At 37.2% G+C, this 26438-nt stretch overlaps 5 protein-coding genes across 6 annotated transcripts; 2 read left to right on the forward strand and 3 right to left on the reverse strand.

Moving 5' to 3' along the window:
* Positions 1 to 1326: 1326 nt before the first annotated feature.
* Positions 1327 to 4816, reverse strand: LOC119068205 (organic cation transporter protein-like). The gene is made up of 7 exons (XM_037171704.1): positions 4228 to 4816; positions 3814 to 3997; positions 3488 to 3746; positions 3242 to 3434; positions 2185 to 2621; positions 1653 to 2001; positions 1327 to 1594 (listed from the first exon to the last, which is right to left on the reverse strand). The coding sequence occupies exons 1-7, from the start codon at positions 4593 to 4595 to the stop codon at positions 1564 to 1566; spliced, it is 1821 nt and encodes a 606-aa protein (XP_037027599.1). The 5' UTR covers positions 4596 to 4816; the 3' UTR covers positions 1327 to 1563.
* A 2043-nt stretch (positions 4817 to 6859) lies between these two features.
* On the reverse strand, positions 6860 to 9836 carry LOC119068263 (armadillo-like helical domain-containing protein 3). Its single transcript, XM_037171803.1, has 6 exons — positions 9561 to 9836; positions 9372 to 9486; positions 9118 to 9291; positions 8094 to 8751; positions 7435 to 8015; positions 6860 to 7358 (listed from the first exon to the last, which is right to left on the reverse strand). Exons 1-6 carry the CDS (start codon positions 9696 to 9698, stop codon positions 6973 to 6975), a joined length of 2052 nt encoding a protein of 683 aa, XP_037027698.1. The 5' UTR covers positions 9699 to 9836; the 3' UTR covers positions 6860 to 6972.
* A 1942-nt stretch (positions 9837 to 11778) lies between these two features.
* On the forward strand, positions 11779 to 14071 carry LOC119068516 (galectin-8-like). Its single transcript, XM_037172125.1, has 5 exons — positions 11779 to 11964; positions 12021 to 12187; positions 12938 to 13056; positions 13426 to 13715; positions 13776 to 14071. The coding sequence occupies exons 1-5, from the start codon at positions 11876 to 11878 to the stop codon at positions 14041 to 14043; spliced, it is 933 nt and encodes a 310-aa protein (XP_037028020.1). The 5' UTR covers positions 11779 to 11875; the 3' UTR covers positions 14044 to 14071.
* A 132-nt stretch (positions 14072 to 14203) lies between these two features.
* On the reverse strand, positions 14204 to 14834 carry LOC119068675. The gene is made up of 2 exons (XM_037172360.1): positions 14669 to 14834; positions 14204 to 14607 (listed from the first exon to the last, which is right to left on the reverse strand). Exons 1-2 carry the CDS (start codon positions 14682 to 14684, stop codon positions 14267 to 14269), a joined length of 357 nt encoding a protein of 118 aa, XP_037028255.1. The 5' UTR covers positions 14685 to 14834; the 3' UTR covers positions 14204 to 14266.
* A 1993-nt stretch (positions 14835 to 16827) lies between these two features.
* On the forward strand, positions 16828 to 23144 carry LOC119068548 (elongation of very long chain fatty acids protein 7-like). 2 transcript variants are annotated; one of them, XM_037172180.1, is made up of 6 exons: positions 16828 to 16932; positions 18153 to 18352; positions 21838 to 21981; positions 22369 to 22474; positions 22737 to 22873; positions 22933 to 23144. In XM_037172180.1, exons 1-6 carry the CDS (start codon positions 16863 to 16865, stop codon positions 23092 to 23094), a joined length of 819 nt encoding a protein of 272 aa, XP_037028075.1. In that variant the 5' UTR covers positions 16828 to 16862; the 3' UTR covers positions 23095 to 23144. The 2 variants fall into 2 exon arrangements, with proteins under 2 accessions (XP_037028075.1, XP_037028081.1); XM_037172186.1 differs by lacking the exon at positions 16828 to 16932 and adding an exon at positions 17664 to 18086 and having other exon boundaries at positions 18156 to 18352.
* The last annotated feature ends 3294 nt before the right edge of the window (positions 23145 to 26438 follow it).

Raw genomic sequence — 26438 nt, forward strand, 5'->3', positions numbered from 1 at the left:
TCTTTAATAAGGAAAGGTGGAACGACAGACTTTCACAGTTGAAAAAATACTCTAACCAACTGTGGAAGATTACTAGGCTGGTTAGCAATTGCAAAAGCAGTCTTCATTCCTTAAGGATACATCAGCTGCTAGCAACTACAGACCGAATTAGCCTGCCAAACTCCATCAGCAAAATCTTTGAAAAAATTATTTTGAATCGATTACGGCTGTTTATTAAAACCAACAACATCTTTGTTTGATGCTCGGTTTTCGAGCTGGTCGTTCAACGAATCATCAACTTTTCAGGGTAGCTAATCATATCCAACAAGCTCTAAATAAGAAAAACTCTAAAGGATTGATCACATTTGACATAGAGAAGGCCTTTGATAGTGCATGGCATAAGAGTCTAATACACAAAATGTTCCTTCGAAAGTTTCCTTCCTATCTTATTAAAATTGTTCAATCATTTCCACAAAAACGTTCTTTGTAGCAAATTGTCAGAAATCTAGGATATCTAACTCATATCCTAGCAGTAGTCCCACAAGGAAGCGTGCTGATTCCTACCCTTTATTACATATTCACTTCAGATTTGATTGTAACGTAAGTCATAGTGAAAAGACGTTTCTCGCAGATGATTACTGCATATATGTTTTCCCAAATGGCAAAATTATCAAGAAATTGCATGCCATTGGTAAGATCTGAAATTATTCTGCAAAATGGGAAATCAAATTAAATGACAACAAAATAAACGCGGGCTTTTTTACCAGAAGAAGGGCTCGAAAGTGGAAGAAAAATGTGTTTCAAATCTCCCTAGGAAAAATTCGAGACTTTTTTAATCATTGTTTTTGGCGCCTCTAAGTAAGAATTAGTCAGTCATTTCTGCGCCTTTTCGTCGAATTCCCATCCACGGGAAAATCCTTACGTTAGTCCCTGGATCCAATCGCCCAGTATGGCCAGGCCTGGGTGTCTCCTAAACAGAATACTATGACGAAGTTGCGTACGAATCTCTCTTAGACGGTTAATATTAGGCACTTTGGCATTTACGCCCGCTTTTGCAAACGAAATCGCCTAATCGTCCGAGACACCCGACTCGACCCGATCCGACTTATGTTTATCTGTTTTTTTTTTTGAAGGTAACAATGGACAGCACTTCCTAACGACCTCTATCACATACCTGTATCAGACCTCGAAATTTACAGCTCTTCGTTGGTAACGATTATTCGACAGCAGAATACCTCACAAGTTACTGGTGAGCTTCTACTCAGAAAGAATTTTATTTTTTACTCCGGTCAAACAATTTGCTTTAAGGTCCTTGCGGTGAAACATTAACAATTGCCACAGTAATTTTGAACTTTATTGCAAGAGAATTGACTTACATTAGGTGCATGATAACCGACTACACTACCAAGAACAATGTAACACAACAACCAAAAAACTAACTTCTCCTACGTGTTATGTCCGCTTCAAGGTGATAGTCCTTCCACCTTTCCCTATTACAGTCCCATTTGGAGTTCATAGAATCGTAAATGATTTTGCTAAAACCAATCGAACCAACGAACATTCCAAATCATTGCTGTTTCTGCTCTATTGTTCGTCTTTTGATTTCTTTCGTTGCCTGATAATTTGAAAATTAGTCTCCCGTCTCGGCATCATCAGTATCTTCAATCACTTACTTTGATTTGCAAGGTACGTCCCAGAATTTGAAGCCGTCACCAAAGTGCTCGCCATCCTCTAGCGTTTGTGGCAATTCTCTGTCCATAGTTTCCGGTAAGAAGAGTATGGACGTACCGCCGATGATAGCGACCGCAACTAATATCCAAAATGGCACCGAATGATGGACCACTTGCAAGTAGATGACAAATGGCGAAATCATATTTGCCACATATCCCAAATTGTGCACGAATGCGACACCTTGAGCTCGGACCACCGTAGGTAAGTATTCTGTTGCAACTTGTTGTCCAATGTTGTACGAACAGTTGACAAGAAATCGTCCAATAATCATGAAGGTCATGGCGAGTATAACTGCGAGATGAAAAATAATTCAAATAAACGGCGATTTTCTTGCAACGCAGCACTGCTTCCAGCATGAAATGAAAAAGAAAATATTCAGAGGCTAAATCCTAAGTGATAGCCCTTATCACTTTGACACTTTTCAATTCAGTGTTCATGTTGGGAGCAGTGCTGTGCTTGCAGCCACTAGCCTACCATTTCCATTTACGGTAAATGATAAAATGATGCTACACACTGCACACAAACACATCGAACCAAACAATGGCCATCGTCGACCCCATCGATCCAAAACAAAAGTTAGAGCTAAGGATGCCGGAAATTCCGTTGCAGACGCTAGTGTAAAGGCTATGAAAATGTTCAGGCCAATGGACGTGATGCTGCGTATGTAACCGTCATACACCAACGACACGCTCATGTAAATGACTATCATCAAAAGTGTCGTCTTTCGAAGCTTTGGCGTCTTAAACAGATCAAGCAGTGAATAGTTTCGATCCTGTTGCGATTCGATGTTTCGCTGGCACGTTTCGATGAAGCTTTTGAACACATCCGGGTCGATGGTCTTCTTGTTGATTCGTTCAAATTTGTGAATTATGGACGTTGCCTTTTCAATGCGATTTTGTGATAGAAGCCACCTGTAACGTAAAATTTTGTTGCTTGAAATTATTTGCCCGAGCGAATTAGTCGTAGGCAAAAATTAGGCGAGGAAGAAGAAGAAGAGAAGAGCGAGCCTCTTGCGAAAGCGAAATACTGCCTCTTTTCGACGCACGCTTTTGAGTCACACATAAATTCCATGTGCTACAAATTGTAAGCGTAAGCATGGCTACCAATTAATCACAAATTGCAACTGGTATTTAATTTGAAATCTTGCTAATCGCAGATCTTATCAATCATTTTCGTCGTGTCGAAGGTACGGAACTGACTACGTACGAAAATGATTGTCTGATAAGTGGATGATAAAATCACTAAGGTAGTACGTAACGCTGTAGTTATAGAGTAAATGAATGTGTGATAATAGATTTCAGTCGATATGTGCAGAACAAGTAGTTACGAATCAGATAAGTAAAAATGTTTGTACGCAAAATCATGAGCGGCAAAATTAGATGCAATTAGAGAGACATATATTATTCAAACCAACAGGACCGGACTGGCTACCCAACGGCCGCTCAGGCACGTAAAATCGATTATTGAAATTTAAAAGGTTTTAGCGGTTCTTCGGGCCCTTTAGTGCTTTCAGCAACAATAAAACCTTTACCTGGCTGACTCAGGAACGATCCACGGAGTGAATATGGCCAATATCAACGGTGCTGATAATACAATCGATAAAATCCGCCAATCATTGACCCCGTACGCAATCCAAGGCATAATCAACGATCCTAGGCCAAAATATATTGCTGTACACATATTTGCCACGAATGTACGCCACTTCGGGCCCACATACTCAAGTGCTGCAAGACCAATTAGAGTTAGCACCGATTCGGTAATACTCGAAACACTTTACCGAGAATGTACATCAGCGTAAAGCAATTGTCGAACGCAAATCCAGCAAAGTAGCGACACAACGTAAATGACCAGAAATGGTGACAGAATGCCGTACCAATTCCGGCTAGACCGCCCACTACATTCGCTCCGATAAGTGCTGGAACTCGCCCGAACCGGTCCGCAATCCATCCAAACAACAGCCCACCAGTGATTGCTCCGAGAAAAAATACCGACTGTGCTATGGTTGGCAGGGCATCACTTTCACACACCCATCCCAACTGTGACGAGACAAATTTGATATCAGTTAATTTATGGAGAAACACCAGAAACGAAAGATAAACGAACCTCCGTTGCTATGGTTGTATAAGGTATTTCAGAATGATCGAATTCATATCCAAAAATGCACGATTGTATCGGCCACGATGGATCGCCTTCGGTGATATTGTTCAGCAATTTTTCGGTGAAATTCACACTGTACATTGTGCACCGACTCATTTCACCATTATTCAAAGGTATCGCCAGCCTTAATCTGAATGAAGCAAATCAAACAATCTGTTCTTAAAAGTCTTGATCAAAAGAAGTAAAAGATACGATATGGTAACTACACTTCTCTCAGATGGCTGTCGTTTGTTAATTACACTTTTTGAGAGAGGTGTTTCAAAATAACTAAGTTATTCACTCCCCACCTTCGCACTAAAAAAACGGGCCTTCGAATCCGTTTCACTTAAAAGAATACACTGACTATTGCTATAGACTTACCTATCACTCGCGTCCAAATGAAGCAACTCCGGTACATTGCACCAATAATCATCCGGAACCAACGTAATAAATATTTGAGTAAAATAAACGAACACATAAAACAGCGTGTACGGTGCCAATAATAGAAACAAAATTCTTTGATACGTGCCAAAATTACCAATGTGAGGTAATAAGTCATCAAAATCTACACCATCCTTCAGTGGTTTGTCTTTGCAATCGCTGTCTTTGTTGCCATTGATTGTATTAGATTTCTCCACATCGAAAGTTAAGTCCTTCGTAATATCTATGTAACTGATTTTAATTTCACGAGACCCTTCTTCCACTGTTTCTGAAGTGGCAGCATATTTCCCGACCGATTCACCACTCATTATTTGAGATTTTACACTTTAGACACCTTTGCAACACCTCAACGTGTTTAAAAGAAAAGAAACTCCAAACACCCTACTGACTGTCTCTGAAGCTTTTATAGAAGTGAATATGCCTGACTAAGATGTGACTAACTTAACTATTTCACAAAATATTATCTTGTCCGAATTTGACGTCTTTCGAAGTTTTAATTGTTAATTTTGATGTTGATTAATTATATCAACAATTATCATCTTTAATCTGATAATCGCACGTTGTCCAAAATGTAATTTCGTCGTCTATAATCGGACATAATTATTAAACATTACAATGGTCAGCAGCTATGATGGCTATTTAAAAAAAAATATATATTTTCGTCATTTTAAGAGGACTAGTCCGTTTTACTTCTGAGAATGCTCTCAATCGAAAGTTTACGGAATTGGTCATTATCAGCCTTGCAAATTTTTACATTAAAAAAACTTAAAGCTTCAGCAGGACGATAACATCACTGTTAATTAATCTCACCACTCAAATTTGAAACTTAATCTACGAAAATTTTTCTCATTGACCGACTTAAATCTTGCAATAAAATCAGTGAACCTCTAGTTACAACTGCATTTTGCGAGCTGGATGTTATTCGCATGCTCGATTATGAATTTAACCTTGTAATTTAAAAAAATTAAATTAAGTTTCACTCCACCTGTGTCGTTGGAGACTATAGTGCATTGAATCACTAGTGTCATATTTTATATTACTTCAGCCAACCATATGCCAAGGATGAATCGTCAAAGGATTTTAATGTTCCATTTGGAGACATCGTGCCAAATATCGGTGAAAGGTTTAAAGTCAACAAAATGAAGTCTGGAAGGTGTTATCTCGCCTTGACTTGAGATATGATGTCTTCCTTTACAATAGTAGCAGAAATTTATTTTACTCTGCCATGAAAATATGGATTGAAATGTGGTTTTTGGGGTGGTAAAATGATTTTTAAATTGTTTTAAATTGAATTTGTGGCTGAGGCGACCGCAATTTTAGATTTTTATGCACAAAAAAAACAATTTAACAACCGACTCTATTCTTCTCATTTATAATCTAACTCACTCGCTTTTCCGTTGCCAAACTGTCTACTAATCCTGCACGCTATCTACACCGAAATCTGAAATTGAATTGCCACCCATCAGAAATGTTGTTACGAATCTCTTCCTGTTATCAAAATAACAGAGAGATAGCCGAATCGATTTGATTTTAAATCAAGATTAAATCCTGTGATAATCTAAATTTACACAATCGATTCTACGTTTTTTCCCCTTATCAGAGCACAGATATTAGCAAATAATCTATCAATTGATCAAATAGATACCGATTTTTCGTTTGGTTCGATTGAATTTTATTAACATTCTTTAATTCATTCTAAGCCGAGAAGTTTGTCGATTGGACTATTTTACGGATTTACCGATTAGCACAAACTGGATTTAACTAGGAAAAGTAAAATTCGTCGACTTTTCTCATGAAACCGGTTTGAAGAAGTATTGAAAAAACGGTTTTTGAATTGTAATTGCATCAAACGATAACACAATAGGTCTTACTAAAACCATTATGGAAGGAACTAATTTCATTCTGCAACTGAGTTGACTACCCGACGTACCATTGTCGTACCAGTTGGAAATTGCGCATTTCGATGGTGTTGTTTGTGGGCAGAGCTTAGCAAGGGTCACAAGTCACCCGCGAAAACGTAATTTCTAACTTTTTTCCCGAGGTCAAAACAACAAAGTCTCATTCGTGAAAATTACAGATTAAGGTAAGTACGTTTAGTTTGTGTTTCACTAAGGAAAAGGAGTTGAAAATCTCACCTGTAGCTGGTAATTTTGGCTTCAGGTAATATACAATAGCTGCCACAGCTATAGCACCGCATACAAAAAATACAGCTGTCGCAGCAATTATAATAGCCAAAATTACCTGGAGCCAAAATTACCAGCTACATGTGAGATTTTCAACTCATTTTCCTCAGTGTATAGGGAAAAACGTTATGGTGAACAAGTGGTATGCTCACATTACACATGAGGGATGAACGAAATTTGGTTTTAAAATAGGTTGAAATCTGTGGAAATTGTCTTAGAGTCGCCTTCATGGAACTTTATCTCATATACCGATGAATCGAACTCAAAAGAATCCAATATGCCCTACGAAAAGTCAGATAGATATCGAGCTATTTCGGTTTAAAGTTCCGTTCGTCAGCGACCATGGTTATGGTTCGCTTCAAATGGTCCTCTGAGAATCAAGCACATCATTTTCCAAATATAATTTTTGTTTTATTTGTAAAATAGCGAAATTGATCAGTCAATTCCTTTAACACAAAATCTGCACATAAATCAAAGAAATTTCCTTTAAAATTTTCCAGCATCACTGAGTGCTCGTCTGTTGATTAAGCGGCGTCGAATAGTCATGTGGCATTGAGTGCACATCCTTTATCGAATAATAAATATTTTTCCTTGTGTCAATAACCACATCTCGCACTAAATTGGTAAAAAAGGCCGTATGTTTCGGTCTTTCGGCATATCGCTCGTAATGATCCAAAGAATCTTGTAGCTTTAATGTGAGATCATAGTTCTTGCGAACCACTTCCAACACCTGCTCTTCGGATGGTGTAGACAGTCCCTGAACCGACAGCCATTCTTTGATTTTGTTTTGGAAATGTTTGACGATAGCTAGTATGTTGACCAGTGCACTGGACAGTTTACGGACATCGTCTTTGAATTCACAGTCGGGCATGGAGGAAAATCGTAGGACTGGCGGAGAAGTGAACGAAAAATCAGTCAAAACATCCGCGAATTGATGGGAATGAACAAACGAATTTAGACTTACCCATTGCATGCACTTCACTGAAGACTTTTTCCTCTCGATTCAGTTCGTAATATAATTCGTCGTAACTGTTGGTGGTGGCCAGGAATGTATCGCCGTACGTAATAAATAGATTGAAAATATTGATAATCTGGATGGCCAGATAGAAGATGTTGCATTTCTTCACTAAATTCTGTTCCTGGCACACCAGAAACTTGAGCAGACTGATCAGAGCGGCCCACAGTTCCTTCCACGGATAAACCAAACGAACGCGACAACGTTTCTGATAGCACAGCACACGGTGAATGATGCCGGTGCACAGAAGATACAATTCCATCGGGAATTTCTTCATCAAATGCGAAACGGTAAATTCAACTAGTAGATCTAATAGGGTAGCTGCCAACGGTTGCGACTTGGAAAAGCGTTCAGTGGGCAATTTCCGATGACGCATTTGGGCGCGTTGCAGGAGTACTTTGAATGTTAGATTGCTGTCGTGCATCATCGAATTGGCATATTGGTCCTCGGAGATGCATGTTAGTATCAGGAAGCACAGCTTGAGATTTGCCGCACTGGATTCGTTTTTGTTGTCTTGCATTACGATGGAACTGTTCGAAATACAGATTTGGTTGTTGATCATGGAGAGATGGGAGATTTTTCGAACTTTGTCGACCGAAACTACTTACCAGTACTGGAACACAGCAACAAGAAGATTGGTCGGATACTGATTGACGTCAATGTTTGGCGGTGGAATTGATAAGTCTGGAACTGGTTGATTGGAATTTAACGTATTACTAGGTGACGGCGGTGCACTGGATTCGGCTTGGGTATGCGCTAAGGTTGTAATAAAATTGCGATTTAAATGTACAGCCTCATACAGCGCCAACAGTAGCGCATTATTCGCCCGAATCTGTTCCCGATCACATCCCTCGTCCGAAACGAACATATTTCCCACGATATTGGACAGGGATGAAAACCACGACGACGGTTGAATTTCCGACATATTCTTTGTGTATTGTCGACCGAATTCGATGAGAGATGACGAAATCATTTGACCGTACCCGTTCAACGCTAATTCGTCAGCTAAGATCGACAGTTGAACGATGTACGGGTTAGTTCGTTCGCCTTTGCGATAATTTACCAACAGCGTCAGCAAAATGACAACGTCGTGACCATGCTGAGCTCGCAGTGTCGGATCACTGAGCAGCCGGACGAATGAATCAAACAAGCTGTTGATCATGATGTATTCGAGCAAAATGTTCTGGCTGACATTGTTAGTGCCGGTTATGAGGACCAATAGTAGATTTAGACACATAAAACGAGGCGCATCAACAGATACATCGCCTGAAATGTGAATGTTCGTTACTTCTACATACAACTGTGACCGGTGAATCAATTGTATCGTTCGCATATCCAACATTCCGGGTGTTCGTCAAGTCCAAACGTTTCTATTTCAACAGTGACGAAAGCTCAACTGCACTCATTAACGAAACGAATTCGGGGTCGTTCATAAAGTTTGTCACGCTCTGAGGAGCGATGGTACTGGCATAGCCCATACGCATTTTTTAGGTTTCATTCGTGTGGTAGGGCAAGATGCAGTTCTGAAAAACGTCGCTTTCAGCGTGACATACTTTATGAACGGCCCCATCGCTTGGCTTATCTGTTGGATACACCGACAATAAAATCCCTGTTTGTCTCGTCCGTACATACTTATCAATAAGCTGTTACAGTGGGCAATTAGTGTCTTCATGTGCTGTTCAATTTCCTCAAAGTCGAAAATTGTGTTGATCACATCCACTCCGACATCTGTGGCTTGTTTTTTGAATATGGCATAGAACAGGGCACACAATGTTTGCAAACTATTCGACACTCGTTTCGGATGATCTGGTGATGTGGTGACGCATAGTCAAAATTTACATTTATTGCTACGTGTTACGCCAAGCTGATTTAATATTCAAACAGACCTGATTCCAACATTTGAATAGATTGTACGAACAGCAATTTGATGTTCCCTTTGACTAGCAACAATTGATCGTTCGATAGTTTGGTCAGTTCATTCTCTAGACTTTCTACGTTCGGCTGTAAATGAATATTAGATACAATTGCCGTCAAATCAACGATTATGGGAATGTAGCGTTCTCGGTATAACCGACCTGCAGCAGGAAAAAGGAGTCCCAAAATTCATTGTTATTGTTTACAGGATCTTCACCACGAAACAATAATTCGTAAATATAAACGACTTTCTCTTTGGGACGTTTTGATCCACTACCGCTACGTTTTCTTGACGCCATAGGTAAGGTAACAATATTTAATAACAATAACAGCTCTTTGGGATAGTGATGTTCCTCTAACACTTTATTGCGAATAAAAAAAAAACAAAATTTTTCTGTAAGATTTCCGTGCACGACGACTCGAGTTGTCAAATTAAATCCCCTCCTTACCGCGTTCTGACAAAAGAAAGTGGATACACACCAAAAGTAGGTGTCAAAACAAAAAAATTAGTTTTGTGGCGCTACAAATTTAAAAAAATTATCTTTGAGGGACTATTTTACTACCTAGCGTAACAGCACAATTTTTTTGGTTTTCATCAAAGCTGGATGTTTTCATACATTTTTGTGTGACAGGGGGTGAGGGGTTTTCAAGATACGTCGATTTTAGCGTTTCATACTTTCAGAGTTTCACAAATAGTTTGAGAACATATCAGATTGCTATAACGTTAAGTTAGCCCATAGCACTATTTACGTATGATGATTTTCCTACGATTCCGTCAGGTGAGACAAGTAACAAACAGAATAGAAAATCTTTTGACATATAATCCGCCAAGAAAACCGAAAGAATGAAAGTATGATGCAAGTCCTTGTTTCTACTTACAAAATAACTGATATCGCTGAAGGTGATGCATTCTCGGTACGCAAAAGTTTTATCAACAAAATATTGACGCAAAAAATTTTAGAAAGAAAATTTTCAAAAAAAAATTGCGTCACAAGGGGAATAATTTTTCATCCCAAAATTTAGGACACTTCACTTATTTCGAAAATAACTCAAATCCATCGTAAAATCCGATGGAAGTTATGAAGTTCCAGGGGAATCATCTGTCATCCCAAAATTCAGGAACCAACCTCGGAATACCTAACTTATATCGAAAATAGCCCAAATCCATCGAAAACTCCGATGGAAGTTAGGAAATGCCAAAGAAAACATCTCTCATCCCAAAATTTAGTAACCAACACCGGAACACCTCAATTATATTGAAAATAACCCAAATCTATCGAAAAATCCGATAGACGTTAGGAAGTGCCATAGGAATCATAAGAATCATAGGAACCTCACACTGACTTATATGGAATATAACCCAAATCTATCGAAAAAACCGATGAAAGTTATGAAGTGACAGAGGAATCATCGATATGGTCCCAAAATTTAGGAATCAACCTTGGAGCACATGACGAAAATAACCCAAAGCACTTTTTTCAACATTTACCAATCATAATCCATAATTACTAGCTGAAAAAATTATTATTTCTTCTGACACACACATACTTCTAGTGTGTTGTACATGTCCGTGTTTATAGTTTTATTTGTCATCTATTTTTAAGAAATTCTTGTTAAATTTCGTTAAATTTCACAAGTTCCGATAAATTTATCAAATTTCTCAAAATGTCGTTAAATGTCACAAATAATATGCCCTGAAGGAAACTGCGTCACGAATTTGGTTGGGGTTGATTGTAGGTATTTAAAAATCCGATTCCTAAAAGTAGTCCCTGATTTGATGACATTCCAGAAATATCTCAAAACTAATGCATTTAGGTTTAGAATGATTACGGTTGGTTTAAAGAAGTGACTGAAGAAAAAGGCTTTTGTAGAATTGCATACGTAAGATTAATATTTGAGTATTGTCGGATAGACACCCATGAAAACAATCATTTAACGTAAAGTTGTGATAGGTACCTTTCTCGATGCAAGTTACGTAGAATTTTAACCTGTTGCAGATGGCAAGCATATGACCACTATTATTATCGGGTCTGTTACTTCCATCGATCAAAGTATTTTTATCCTGTTGATTTCAAATCTTGTACTTCAATTTTTTAACGTGCATTTTTCTATATAAAAGACTATATTACTCAGAGCTTGTCATTATTTTTGTCGTCGTAATCGATAACAGATGAATAGCCGTATGTAACAGGTTAATGTGTATCTGTACGTCTATCCCGTCTATCCTCTCGGACTATTAAAATTCCACACATTAGTTACAGAGACTCAACGCGTGTAGTAGGCATATTATAGCAAATCGAAGACATCGTTGGTTTAGTAGAGATAAGTCTTTTTGATAAAAGTCTCTTATCAGTGTACGTTTGATTTACAGTACCGAGCCAGAGAACCATAAAACGAAATATTAACCAACCCAACGGTAATTTAAGTTTAGTTTCGATATTTCGTTCGGGTTCGCACCATTGAAAAATCTCTTATAATGAGTACATTTTCTGGGATTTTGGCCGTACCGGCAGATTTCGGTCAGGTGTTCGTAATATCAGGAAAAGCGACAAGAACAGCAAAAAGGTTCGAGCGAAGATGTGCAAAGGAAATGTTACTTTAAATTACAAAACCTTGAACAGATTTGATGTCAATCTGGCTGCCGATAAATCGAACATGGAAATTCCGTTCCACATTAGCTTTCGATTTACGGAAAACGATATTGTTCGGAATAATCGCACCAATCAAGGATTTGGCTTGGAGGAGAAGCAGGTCGGTTTGAAAAATGTTCGAAATCCATTTTTTGCTGGTAAGTAAAAATTTAATGTAAGAAAACGGAATAATGAAAATCAGAAGGGTGTGAAGGGAGTTCGTTGGGTAGTACATTTCGTATTACTGGTGCAATCTTTTCATACTCCACCCGTTCGATTGAAAAATCATAGAAACCTTTCCGAAAAAACTGAACTTTTTATTCGGTTGTGCAAGTATCGTTGTGTGAACACAAACGTTCGCTTATCAGTTGTATTATTACCGTGACAGCTACATCTACCTATGATGTCACAGGGAGTGGAGAGCGATAACATAGATGAATGTAAAGTTACCAAACCCAAGCCATTAAGTGAAAGCTGCTCAATAGAGAGACTTGCTTTATTGGTGAATCAGACTCCCTATTTACATGGAGGTGCGGGAAAACAGGAAAATTAGGAAAATATGCAGTTTTGCTTGCTTTATCGCCAATAGCTACTGTTGTATGCATAAACCCGATTTTCACATGTTGTTCAAGCATATCTTTGGATGTTTTCGCTCAAAAGTCGCGTGCGGTGATATACATCAAATGAAAGTTACGAGGCAAGTTCTTTTAAGCTGAATTTCTGAATGTTTTCGCACGAAAATCGTGTGCGTCAAATGAAAGATATTGACGAGACGAAACAAAATATTTAAGAAAATCTGGTTTGTACTTACAACAGTAGCAATTCGCGAGAAAGAAGGCAAAACTGCATATTTTCCTACTTTTTCAGGTTTCCTGCACTTCACGGTAAAAATGTTCATTTTCCGATAGGTGGAGATTTCCTCATCAGCATTTTCGTTGGAACGGATCGATTTCATTTGGCTACGAACGACTCTCATTACTGCGATTTCCACTTCCGTGCACCAGTTCAAAGAGTTACTGTGCTGCAGGTACTGCACTTACCTCTGCCTCAATAAACGACACATACTCCAGTGGAGTATTACTACACGGATAATAGCGACTGAGTTAATTTTTCGATCGATTTTTGCGGTCTAAATGATAACTTATGGTATCAACGCACTTCAAGCATGAGTGGTATTCTAAATAGGATACTAAAACTTGACATGTGTCACACAACTGTAAAAAAACCATTTCCTACAAAATAGTACTCTATTTGGCAGCTGTCGACTATGATCACTTTTGCGTGAGGTGCGTTGACCTAAGTCATCTAATTTAGTCACTATGATTTCGACTCGGCCTCTATTGTCCGTTTGTATCGAAGCCTCATTAGTGAGTACGCTTTCTATTCCCAAAAATAGATTCAAGGAGACGTCGAAGTTATTAAACAAGTCGACCATCGTCTTGTATTTCCGTACCTACATCCCATTGCACAGCCACGCAAGTTAACAGACAATTTTTCCAATGACATTCCCCTCGTACCTCGAGCCGGTCTTGTGATGGTAGTCAAAGGTATGCCGATTGGTAATGCACAAGGTGGCTTCACATTGCGCATTTTCGTTGGAAATTCTGCGCAACAGGCACTGCACTTCGATGTTAGATTCGCTCAAAATGTGGTGGCCAGAAACCATACATGCAACGAGAAAAGAGAGTAAATGGCGGCAATTCCATTCGAAATTGAATCTCAATAAATTGGACATTTTTCTTTTAGATTCGATATGAAGGACGAAGAACGACATGGTGGATTTCCGTTTACATTCAATCGAATATTCAAGATTGCTATCGGACTTGGAACAACGGGATTTCGGGTTGCTGTCAATGGCGCTTACTTCTGCGATTTTACATACAGAGCAAAGTTGGAAAAGTTTGGTGGCATTAGAATGACCGAGAACAATGGCTTAATTTTGAACATACTGGAGCTGGACCATTTTTGGCTAGACTCGTCACTGAAAGGTTTGGAGAATTTGTCGAAAAATTAATAAAAACGATGCAGCCAGCCCAAGATTATTCAATTAGAAACTGACCCAGTAAAACTTACGCCTACTCTTCAAGAATTTACGTTTTCACCATTTTCTCCACTTCGAAAATACAATCTTACATCCCGCTAACGCACACTTGATGAATCATCTACACAGCAACGACGCTTAAATTAAGTTACATTTATTCAGCGGACAATGAATAACTCATAATCACAAAATGTTGTCACACCAAATGGACCAGTCCGTTGTAAATGAAAATCTCATTCGAATCAGTCATCTGGGACAGTGCCGAATGAATTTCCATTTTAGAAAATTTCTCCTTGATCTCCAAGTTAACACATCTCGCGAGTCGCAACAAAGACATAATTTGCTTCCGGCGCCTATGAAACACCGCGAAAAGGCTCTGTCGAAAATCAGCCAACCGTTCCGGTTCGATTTTTACATGACGATCGGTCAAATCAATGCATTCGATGAATTTCGATGAGACCACTACAGCTGATTCGTCGGTTAGATCGATATGATCTACTTTTTGTAGAAAACGTTGGGCACGGCATCGTAGGCGATCTGTTGAAATTACATCAGAATAAACATGTGATCGCGGTAAGCGCAGCAACGAAATATTTACCTCTAATATTAGCCATTTTTGTTGCTGGTTTTCCTTGAAAACGATTGAAATCGAAATGGATTGATTTGGTGGTGTTTTGACGCAATGAAAAATGACAGACGCTTTGATGTCGTATAATGTGATGTGATCGAATTATTCCTCTCGACAGTACTGATGCACTGCACAGGGTTGTAACAACCAGGGTTGATGCTTCCTTGTTGATGCTTAGAAATTTTAGTACATTTTCAAATCTTGCATCCACAATCCAGTTCAAATGTTGTTAAAAGCGAACGAATTTTTTCACATTTAAAAAAAAAATCCAGAAATGGTTACATACGTTTTCATGGAATAAAATCATGAATGGTGCGCTCTGCACATCACCGAAATACAAAAGCATTCGGTGCAAGTTAGTAGTAGAATTTTTTGATAAAAAATATCATAAAATTCTACTTAAAAGTCGAACTAACAAGTGTGCAGTTAAGTTCCCAACAGCTTCGGATATGGTTATTTTGACAACTGCAAGTTGCTTTTATTAAATACACACGAGAGAGTTCTCGAGTACGAAATTGATCCAGAATTAATGAACAGCGCTCCCACAGTGTCCCACTTTTCTACTCTGTCCTACATTTTGAAAATTCGTCCTACTCGTCGTACGACATTTTTGCTAAACCATTCTCATACATTTCTATAAAAATAAAACTTTTATTCGGTTCCTACTGTAGTCTGCAGTCGAATTTAGTGACAAAGGTACATGGAGAGTCAACTTGTACATGAAAATCATAATCCCATAAGCTGTTAAAAAGCTTATCTTAGAGTAGATCTGGTAGATTCGGATAAAGACGAGAATTTCTCTTCTACATTTTCGTTCTCGTTCGTGGAATGAACAATTTTGCGACGATGTGTGAATGGATTCACACATTGTATGAATGATTCGCAAACTTTTTCGACTTCCGTTAGTTATTCATTAGTGGTTGGACTAAGCCTAATCCGTCCTTTACTTCTATGAACCTGAAGTGAATCACAGCGAGATGGCGTTCCTCATTTTCATTCCACAGCTGAAATGCCTATCAAATGAAGCTAAAAAAACAAAATAAAATAAAATAGGAACAAATAGAGTTTAGACACTCTTCTCTTACACAGGACTCACGTTAAGTGAATGACCTCGAGAACTAGCGGCGGTCCAAAAACCAGATTGGACTGACTATCTTCAGTTGTTTCCGCTAGCCTCTTACACAAGACAGCAGTAAATCTTTCAATTGAACTAGCGTTAGAAAATTTACATAAGTGATTGCCATCTACTGATGGAAAATCGAGTGTCAAAGAAAGCTACATTCCCAAAAAAAGTGAAGTAGAATATAAAACATCCTTCACTAACCAATGCGGTCTTATGGAAAACCTCAACGAATTTTCGTGAGCGTAAAATTGATCGGAAAATTTTGGAAAAAACTGATTTGGATTCTGCTTCAATATTTTGTGGCACTATAAAGTAAAAAGAAAAAATACAACGAAAAATTTTTTGTACCCTAAGTCACAGTCAACAAATGAATCTTGTTCAATGGAGTTACACTGGTCATGATATTGGAGATTTCATGTTTTCATCATTCCGAAAGTAAAAGCCTTCCGTCGTAGTTAGGTCGGGCACCGAAACACAAATATGAACTATGAAGAAGTCCTATCACTCTTCATGTGAAAATATTGTCTTACATGTCCTACCGAAGGACAGGAAATTTTTAGTGGGACCACTGAATGAATCACTTGTGTACTGTTTTATTCGCTGTCCCATCCCAAAAATTCTGTCCGATTCTGAATAACTGGTAAATTTTGGTAAGTTTTCAAAAGAGTGAAGAACTTTTATGTATTGAAGTACCTCCCCAGAAGCAATCTACTGAATGTTACCACTAGGTTCCTGGCTTCTGAATTAAAGAAGCCTCCTAAAACTCTTATCTAATCTATCCCGAAATAGCGGCTATACAAAACTATTGACAAGAATGTTGCCACTTATACCAACAATACCTGGACTTTAACAGAGTCCAGAGTCTTTAACAGAGCAAGAAAGCAGACTGAGGTGCCTTGAAAGCAAAATTCTCAATCTGTGAACCACTCAAAGTGGACGTAGATATGAAGAATTAGCGATGAATGGAAAACGGGTCATGTTTATTATTTATTTATTTACGAAATCTGGTGGGATCCGCCATTAGCAGGATGATCATCAGCGATGGCGAAATATTGCTGTGGAGTCATGCAAAATCTGTTTGGGATATTGACGGTTCTGATGGCTGTTAAGTTTACAGTTAAGTATAAGTACTTGAGAGAAGGGGTAACATTTTAAGGATATTCCTTCATATTTAGGAGGGTGCCTAGTTTCGAATGCAAACGTCGCACCATTAAAAATTGTATTTTTGTTTCGTGTCATTTTCGTTGCGATTGCTGTCGTTGCCCAAAGTATTTTAAACTGTAAATAGTCACAGAAATGGTTTACAGTCAGAGGCAGTGAAATTTCAGCGTTAATTTGCTTCAGCTTTTTTTTTCACCTGATTCACACATCAATCAAACAATCAAATTGTTGATGCTCGTTTATACGGTTGAAGTTGATACACGCACGCGCGTGGTAGTGGTAAAACCGTATATAAAGACGTATCAAGAGTTTCGATTGTTTGTGTGGATCAACTGAAAAACAGCTGAAGCGAATTTATGCTGAAATTTCACTGCCTCTTACTGTAAAATTTTAACAGTTTTTTTCAATTATTTTCGTTTGCTATAAGTTATTTCGTTTTTTGTATATAAAAGCCTCGAAAAATGAATTAAATATTGCGAAGAGTGCATAGATCAGTGGAAATTAACTTCATTTACTTATCGTAGATTCTATTTCCTTAAATTGCGTTGTTCAGTTCAAACTGTATTTACATAGAATTTTATTTATTTTTGTCAAAATACGACCTAGTTTGTATAGTTGTTGATCCAACAGTTGAAAAAAAAACCCATTGTTCCGCACTGTCGTTCAACATTGGTATCAATAAATTTAGTCGATGGTTGTCGGTTGTAAAGTACAGCAGGAAAACGTTTGGAAATATCATGTTGAGTGTGCAAAAAAAAATGAAAATGAAAATCTAGAGTGATACGATAAGCTATAATAAACTTTGAAAAGTTTTTCGTGAACACAAGCGGACACAAGATAGAATATTCATCTTCTTCGTGCGTACCTTGCTCAATGCTCTTGATAATAGTGCGAAACACATTTTTTGTATAGAAAGGAAAATCGAGAGATAAAAAAAAAATCGTTTCCATCAATAAAACGAGAAACTGTTTCCGCGCACAGTTACCCTCATCATTTTGCGATACGACTAAACATTCGTTTCTTGTTGTGCAAAACAAAAAAAGAACGATATAATGGCTTTGGTGCTAAAATCAATTTACCATATCTTGAACGATATCAAAGGAGGTGGTTGCATAAACACAACAAAAATTTAATTAATTTCATTGAAGGAAAATTTGATGTATTTTCTCGTAGATCCTCGAAATGATGAACACGGATTTATTGGCGTAGGATCACCATTCCCAGTGCTTGCTATAATAGCTTGCTATGTGTACTTTGTGAAGGTGTTGGGACCGAAGATTATGGCAAATCGTCAACCGTTCGATTTGACCAAAGTCATTTATGTCTACAACCTTTTTCAAGTTCTTTTCAATTTATATATTGGGACTGTGGTGAGTATTTTTGCAATAAGGCTTTAATTGGAAATTCACTTCCAACTAGTTGAAAAAAATAAATTTTGGACAAACTGATGGTAAAAGGAATGGAGAGTTGGGATAAGGGTGGAAATGCATAGATGTGAAGCATGTAGGAACTTTTGTTCTTCGTTTTTTCTTATAAAAAATACCCGCTCACCTCTAGTACAAAACACAATGTAAATTTTGAATTGATGATATCGACAAATTATGTTGCGGTTTCCATTGTCATTCGATTTTTACCACAGGTTTAACAATATGGAAAACAACACAATTGTCGACATTTTAAAATACAGTGCACATTTCCAGCCTAAAATTTTGCAGAGACGATGAATACTGGCGGGAATTTGAAAATTTCAGAGTTTTATAAGCCCAAAAATACAGAAGCAATGTTGAATTGTTGCGAATAGAGATGCTGCGTTTTCCATAAATTATAATCCGATAATCAGCATAATTGCTCGTCTGTTTTCTTGCTTTATTGAATGTAAGGAGTTTCAAATTCGAGAACTCATTGTCGTGATATAAAATTCCACATTTTTACTGTTACCTAAATAGGCTACATGTAACTTGGAAAGATATAACTTTTGATGAAAGTGCTTTCATTAGTACAAGTGGATACGGTATCTGTGGAAACTTGAACATCGCAATGGAACCATAAGTAGAACGTTATAGAACGTTATTTTGCTTATACGTAATGTCCTCAAATTCCTAGAAAATGAAAAGTTTTTGTCGAAGGCATACAAATTTCCAGTTATTCATTTTAATTGAAAAGTTCCAACTAAAACGATGGTATTACGAATAATATTGTTTTCATGCTTCGGGACGAAAATGAGGGCAATTTTTTCAAGAGTTTTCGGCCCTTTGAATGAAAACTCACATGTTTCGGACGATAGATTTTAGGCACTTTTGCTTGTAAGCCTCACTCTGTTCGGCCTACAACTCGCGAAATTGCCTAAAACTAATCGTGCGAATCAGGTACACAAATGTCTATTATATGCTTCCTACTGCGGGACGAAAGAAAAAGATGTAAACCCACGAGCCGAAAGTGACAGAAAAATGTAAGCCAAAGGGGCGAAAGCGAAGCCCTTTCGAGCTTAGATTTTTAAACTTTCATCCCCAGTAGGTAGCATTTAAAACTCAAAACGTAACTCTTTCAGCCTCCTCAATCGATACGTGAATAACTATTTCATTTTTCGTACATGCAATAACTAAGCAGAGTGCAGAGAAATGATAAAAGTCGAGCTGAATAAAGTTTTCCAATCATTTAGTGTAAGCATTTAAAAAAGCAGAAGTTTGGTGCACATATACCCTGAAAGGAATTCTCGTTGATTAATTTTTTTTTAGATTTTTATCTGGGCCATGTTACTTTTATGTTTAATCATTTATGCAACAAGTTACGAATTGGGATAGTTTTTGTCACTAGTCGAGAACAGATAGTGTGACAAAAACATCAATTATCGCCGCTTCTTGCATGCATGCTTGTAATGCAATAATTTTTACTTTCCACAACTGACTTGTGAAAATAACTATTTCGTGTCGTACGAAACATTTTTGTTCAACCGCACCGATTGGCCACAAGCAACACAAAGTCCAGAAATTGAATGCTCCTCATTGAGGAGTCCTCAACCAGCAAAAATCAAAAAAATTTAATTTGTTCTGCCATAAACTGTCATAAATAAATATCGCACTCGATGTCATAAATAACCGTTAGCATTGATGAAAAAAACGGAAGTTTGGTGCACAAGTACATAATAATATCAGATAACAATAGCAGGTTTCATATCTGATATTTTTACTACAAAAGTTACCCAGAATTCTTGTCGTTTCACAAATTCTTGCGTACATCGTTTCTAGGGTTCCCATTCGTCCTCTTTTTAGAGGACATGTCCTCTTTTTTCATCTCGTTCTTCTTTTTTACAAAAATTCTAAGAACATCACTTTTTTGAATAAGACGTCGTCTTTGTCCTCTTTTTTTCAGCTCTTCTTCTTATTTAAGTAAATTTGATGCAGCTCAAACCTAAAGAACGAAAAATTTTCGCTGCGCGGATTTTCGCTCCGTAGCATTCCTTACCACCTCATTTTTTCATACATTAAAATAAAAGTTAGTCATTTTACAAGAACAGCGTAGCGTTGTGTGAGATACCAAAGATCACGCGAGGATAAGGTAAAACGAAGTCTGTATTCAGGTAATATGGAGTGGATGTAATCACTGAGAAGGAATCCAAAAGAATATCAGGAAGATTTCAATGCATATTGTACACAGATTTTTTTGTTTTTAGCATGAACTGGTGTAAATTACACAATAGTTGCACAAAGAGCATGTACAGTTGCTGTAATTCCGTGTCAGAAATTCACTTTTCGCCCTCTTTTTTGAATGTCAAGGCGTCCTCTTTTTGTCCTCTTTTTTGATGCAATTTCATCACACGCAAAACTTTGTACTTTTCATAATATCTGAGTTGAGAAAAATCAGTTCAGTGAGCGAACTCGTTACTTTACGAAGTCTTTGTGCAGTGTCACTTGAGCCACTTTTATTTCATCCAAAAATGAGTGCGAGAAAAAATTTATCGCACCCAAAATGAGTGTGAAAAAAGTTATTCCCGCCCAAAATACATCAGCCGGAAAACAGTTGCGATACATAAATCTGACGCCAATCGTACGAGACACATTTTACAAATTAAACTAAATGGTTTGTGGGAAAATAAATTTTAAATTTACTTTTTTTACTCAAAGAAGTCATAAATGAATGGAAGTTTAACAATATTGATGACAATTCACTGTCGCCGACATTTTTGAGACGGCGCTCATGTCTGGAGAGAAGTTCTCTAGTAAATGGCTACATTAGTTTCATGTTTTTCTCTGAGGTGATCAAAACGTTTTTCATGTGTTAAGTGGTAATCGATGTGATTAACCGTTCTTTTCAGCCAACCGAAAAACCTGAAGAATCCGTGATAACATTTAAAAAAAAAAACAAAAAAGAAAAGAAACAAGCAACACAAAGTGCAATGCTCCTCAACCAGCTGAACAACAATCAAGAAATAGTATTTTACATGACTAGGAATAAAAAGATGAAAAGTAGAGTTTTCGTGTGAACTTTGTTGATCCGAAGCGAAGCCGATGTCAATAAACAAATGAAAACGAGACTTTTCACTTTTTATCCGGAGTTATGTAATGGATTTTACATGCTAAGGGCGTCAAAAGAAGTGCTTGAAAAATGAAAAGTACGGTTTTCGACGCATGTGGCATGTAAATTGAATTTTTCTCACTAGAACTGTCATTCGACCAATCATAAAAAAAATGAGGCCGAGAATGATGTTTTTAGGTCGCGGTCGAATGTACACAGTGCCAAGAAAAACTGAAGTTTTTAGTACTATAATACTTCGATTGTCAATGCTTACAAAATATATTACCATCAATGACATGCTAAACAATAAATTACTTATTCTATCACAACTGTTTTATTTCAGGGAATTTACAATTCTTACTGGAATAGTGCGTTCAGTATAACATGTCAACCCATCGATTATACGATTAGGACACCACAAATGAATAAACTTATTTTTATAACTTATCTCTACTATTCATCAAAATATGTCGATTTACTGGACACTGTAAGAACTGGATCATTATAAGAATAACTAAATGCAGAAATGGGACATGTCACATTAGCGAATCATGAGAACAATGAAAAAATTTTCGTTTCGGAGAGTCTGATAATGCTATAGAAGCTTTTATTAGTTTCAAGGAAAAAACATAGCAAAGACTGTTTGAAACGACGAAATTTAATTTTTCTTATACAGTCTTTGACAGTTCAAATGTCTCACTGTCAAATTTTTCTGAGAATTTCATTGTGTCATTGCGAATTCACAATGGCATTCTGTGAAAAAAATGACAGTGAGACATTTGAAATGTTAAAGCCTGTAATTCGCTAAAATTTCTTATCTGCATTTAGCTATTTGGTTAGAAATGTTTTACTTTCTCCTGTTAATTTTTCACAGATATTTTTCGTTCTGCGAAAGAAATTCAACCAAATAACCTTTTTGCATGTATATCACCATGCGGGCATGATTTTCGCCACTTATGTGTTTTGCAAGTATCTGGCAGGTATGGTCTTGGTAGAGAAATGATAACAGATGGCGCTGCGCCGGTCCAGCCGGATAGAATTTGTATGACGGAACTTTTCGATCAACTGGTAAAATGTCAAATTTACTTTGCGTTTATATGACATCCGTGGATCACAAATGCCAACAATAAGCCGGTGAGCCGATCAACGCCCTCTGTTATCATTTCTCTAAGTCTTGGTCGTTTGAATTGTATGTTGAAAGAATTTAAATTTAATGGAATTTATTTCGCTTTAATCAATCAGGAAGTCACGGAACACTGTTAGGAGTCGTAAATTCATTCGTTCATGTGTTTATGTACAGTTACTATTTTCTAACATCATTCAAACCTGAACTGAAGAATTCGTTGTGGTGGAAAAAGCACATAACACAAATTCAATTGGTCTGTTCTTTGTTATGAAACACTTTGATACACTTACTTAATGCTACTTTTCTTTGCAGTTGCAGTTTGCCATTCTTGTAATCCATTTCATCAATCCCATTTTCTTCTTTGAATGTGGTCATCCGAAATTTGTTGCTGTTATCGGTGTTACTCAGAACCTTTTTATGTTTCTACTGTTTTCGGATTTCTATTACAAAGCTTATGTGAAGAAACGAAACTAACGTCGACGATTTGTACGAGTATTAGCCAACTAATTCAATATAAAAATGAATTTTGAATTTGCATTTCCATTAATTTCAAGCCCTTTGCAAATTTGTAGCCTACATTTAGGCGAAAAAATATTCATTTTCCGATGATTTCTCTAAACTATTTTTTTAAAGTAAAACCCATCAAGGACGTAGAGATATGTTATTTTTAAAGGAGAAATTGGTTTGTGAGCCATAACTTAACCCACTTGGAGAAACCTGTGCCGATTACATGAATTTACACAATCTGCAAGGGTTTCTCCAATTGGGATAAGTTATGACACATAAACCAATTTTTCCTTCAAAAGTCTCTACGTCCTTGATGGGTTTTACTAAAAAAAATAGTTTAGAGAAATCATCAGAAAACGAATATTTTTTCGCCCAAATGTAGGCTACAAATTTGCAGAGTGTCCATTCCTGTTAAAGCTCAAGTTGCCTGTAATAACGAACCACCACAACAGCTGACTTGAACGGTGTTGAGGAATTTCGCGCCACGTCATTCACAATAACCCACAAAATAACATTTTCCTTATACCAAATGTGTCATTTTGTCAATTTATTGTGAATGACGCGGCGCGAAATTCCTAGCAGCCGTCATTATCGTTTTTTAGACGATAACATCGTTTTTCAGACGATGTTATCGCCCAAAAAACGATTTTATTGTTCGTGACAATAATACATTAATCGTGTAGAAATGTCGCCTCTCCAGCATGAGCATTGGCTTTTTCATTACAAGCCAGGGGTGCCAACTTGTATTTTGGTTGTTGGATGCGAGTAGTGAGCCACTAGTGTTCTTAGTCTAGAGAGTAATGTAAGGAAGAAAAAATTGGGTCTCTGAATAAAACTGCCCTCCCTCCCTCTGACATGAAGCTGCAAAGTATCTCTGGTGCGAGCTCTCTGATTTCTACAAAAAATCTAGGATCTAAGCAATAGTAGATTTGAGCAAAAACATGATTCCTAGTGCTCTCTTAATCTAACAAAGTAAATAGCCCCACTTATTTCGTTCGTAATCTAGGCGTCCATACAAGTTCAACGAGCTATCACACGTCTCATAACGTTAAGATTTGGCCGAGATATTAAATTTCAAAATTTTCAGCTTAGAGATACTAGAATCGAATTGGATTTGAAATAAAAATTTTTGATGTGCACGGGTTAGGCACGAACTCACAACCTTCAACTTGCCGGGCTGATGCTCTAACCAATTGAGCTACCGTGGACATTTTCATTTCAAATCCAATTTCAAAACTTGAAAATTTGTATGAAAAAATTGATTTCCATACATTTTGAAATAGATTAATTTTACCAACCTTTGTCACTTTGTTACAACGAAACTTTTGAATTGACCGGTGGATTTGGCTAAAAATTATGGGTATGACGTAATTCTAACAAACTGATTTGAAGGAATTTTCATAAAAGCTTATACAATCGCTAAATCGAACTGGGGTGCATACGTTATTTTGCACCAGCTGGTCACATACAATTCCAAATGGGACCAGCTGGTGCAAAATAACGTATGCACACCAGTTCAGTTTAGCGATTGTAATTTCGGAGCTATGAGCGTTTTAAGCTATTGAACTATAGGACCCTGAACTCAGAAAATATGGCAGATAGAAAGTTCGTTTAAAAGACAAATTTATAGAGTTTCAAATTTCAGTCGACACGTGTTTCAGTATTTTCACCAAAAATCTACCATTTTGGAGCTATGAGCGTTTTAAGTGCGAGATATGTCAGCCATAACTCGGAAAATATGGCAGATAGAAAGTTCGTTTAAAAGACAAAGTTATGCAGTCTCACATTCTAGTCGACACGTGTTTGATGGTTTTTCCCAAGAATCAATCATTTGAAAGCTATGAGCGTTTTAAGTGCGTTAAATTTTTGAATTTCGACTAATTTTCTATTTTCGTCAAATTTTCGATTTTCGTCAAGTTTTTGATTTTCGTCAAATTTTCGATTTTCGTCAAATTTTTGAATTTAGTAAAATTTTCGATTTTCGTCAAATGAAAGCTGGAAGGTTGAGATGAAAGAGAAAGTTATATAGTTTTGTGGTCTGCCACTTGTTGACCGAATTTTTTTTTCGTTAACATTTTCTTTCTAAAATTTTTCGGGTAAAATTTTTGTTGATCAAACTTTCGCGTGATTTCCTCATCAGCTGCCGCATTTGTGACGCATATATTTTTGTGTGTCGAATCTGTAGGCACCTACATCGATATCAGTTCTTTTGTAAGTGGATAACCGGACTTGCGTCACACCTCCACTGTAAGTGGTTTTGGGCGATTTACTCACCTTGAAATATATTGGTAAGTTACGTAGTCACTTAACCTATATATTAAGAAAAGAAACAAGCAACACAAAGTGCAATGCTCCTCAACCAGCTGAACAACAATCAAGAAATAGTATTTTTATGCCAAATACTGCGAAAGTTTGTATTTTCGGTCCTCAAATGGTGACCGAAAGTAAAAAAATTCAGGCCTTGGGCCGAAAGTAAATGTCACTGTCATCATTTTACTTTCGCCCCGTGGGCTTGCGTATTTGCGGGCCGAAAGTAAATGTCACTGTCATCATTTTACTTTCGGTCCTCATATGTCTCGAAAACGCATGTTCACTTTATTGAAAGTACGCATTGAGTGTAGTGTTGTGTTGACGATAGCCAAATGTTTTGTGAGCAAGTGAATGTATGTTTACAGTAATTTCATTTGTTAAATTGTTTTTATTTTTATACCAGGGGGCTGCCGCCCCCTGGACCCCCGCGCTTTTCGGCATTTTGGTGTTTCTACAGCAAATTTTGTTGATAACTCAACAGTTTAATTAAAATTATGTTTTGTTTCGGACCGAAAATACAAATCTTCCGCAGTATTTGGCATAAAAAATAGTATGCATCACTCGGGGCAAAAGTTGCCTGCGGCGCGGGCTGCAAACTTCACACGTTTGAATTTTTTTACTTTCGCCCCTTGTTATGCAAAATACTATTTTTTTATACCAACATCGAAAGTTGATACATATGCGGGGCGAAAGTAAAAAAATACATCCCGCATTTTGAGGGGAGAAAGTATTAACTTTCGCCCCTTGTTTACAAATTTTGTCGACAAAATTTGTGGTAAGTATCAACTATGGGATCCTAAGTGAAGATCACTTTTAAGGAGTCTACAAAAAAAAAATTGGAAATGAAATGCCATGAAATATTGTTATACAGTATTAAAGATGAAATCAATTGCTTAACACAAAAATAAATTGTAAGCCTGTGTGAAAGCACATTTTTTTTTAAATCAATAAAAACCTCGAATTATCATAAAATAGCACGAGATTGATCATCATATCCAGAA

The sequence above is a fragment of the Bradysia coprophila genome, chromosome II (genome assembly GCF_014529535.1).
Source record: "Bradysia coprophila strain Holo2 chromosome II, BU_Bcop_v1, whole genome shotgun sequence".
NCBI classification, from domain to species: domain Eukaryota; kingdom Metazoa; phylum Arthropoda; class Insecta; order Diptera; family Sciaridae; genus Bradysia; species Bradysia coprophila.

Bases quoted from the DNA above. Each gene is read 5' to 3' on its own strand.
- LOC119068516 (XM_037172125.1), top strand. From the start codon at position 11,876: ATGAGTACATTTTCTGGGATTTTGGCCGTACCGGCAGATTTCGGTCAG. The intron at 13,057-13,425 runs GTACTGCACTTA...TCCCAAAAATAG, and splicing joins AAAGAGTTACTGTGCTGCAG to ATTCAAGGAGACGTCGAAGT. The intron at 13,716-13,775 runs GTAAATGGCGGC...TTTTTCTTTTAG, and splicing joins ACATGCAACGAGAAAAGAGA to ATTCGATATGAAGGACGAAG.
- LOC119068263 (XM_037171803.1), bottom strand. From the start codon at position 9,698: ATGGCGTCAAGAAAACGTAGCGGTAGTGGATCAAAACGTCCCAAAGAG. The intron at 9,487-9,560 runs GTCGGTTATACC...ATTCATTTACAG, and splicing joins ACTCCTTTTTCCTGCTGCAG to CCGAACGTAGAAAGTCTAGA. The intron at 7,359-7,434 runs GTAAGTCTAAAT...CTTCTCCGCCAG, and splicing joins CAGTGAAGTGCATGCAATGG to TCCTACGATTTTCCTCCATG.
- LOC119068205 (XM_037171704.1), bottom strand. From the start codon at position 4,595: ATGAGTGGTGAATCGGTCGGGAAATATGCTGCCACTTCAGAAACAGTG. The intron at 3,747-3,813 runs GTTCGTTTATCT...GTCTCGTCACAG, and splicing joins ATACAACCATAGCAACGGAG to TTGGGATGGGTGTGTGAAAG. The intron at 1,595-1,652 runs GTAAGTGATTGA...TCAAATTATCAG, and splicing joins GACGTACCTTGCAAATCAAA to GCAACGAAAGAAATCAAAAG.
- LOC119068548 (XM_037172180.1), top strand. From the start codon at position 16,863: ATGGCGAAATATTGCTGTGGAGTCATGCAAAATCTGTTTGGGATATTG. The intron at 16,933-18,152 runs TTACAGTTAAGT...TGTATTTTCTCG, and splicing joins GGTTCTGATGGCTGTTAAGT to TAGATCCTCGAAATGATGAA. The intron at 22,475-22,736 runs GTATGGTCTTGG...TTAATCAATCAG, and splicing joins GTTTTGCAAGTATCTGGCAG to GAAGTCACGGAACACTGTTA.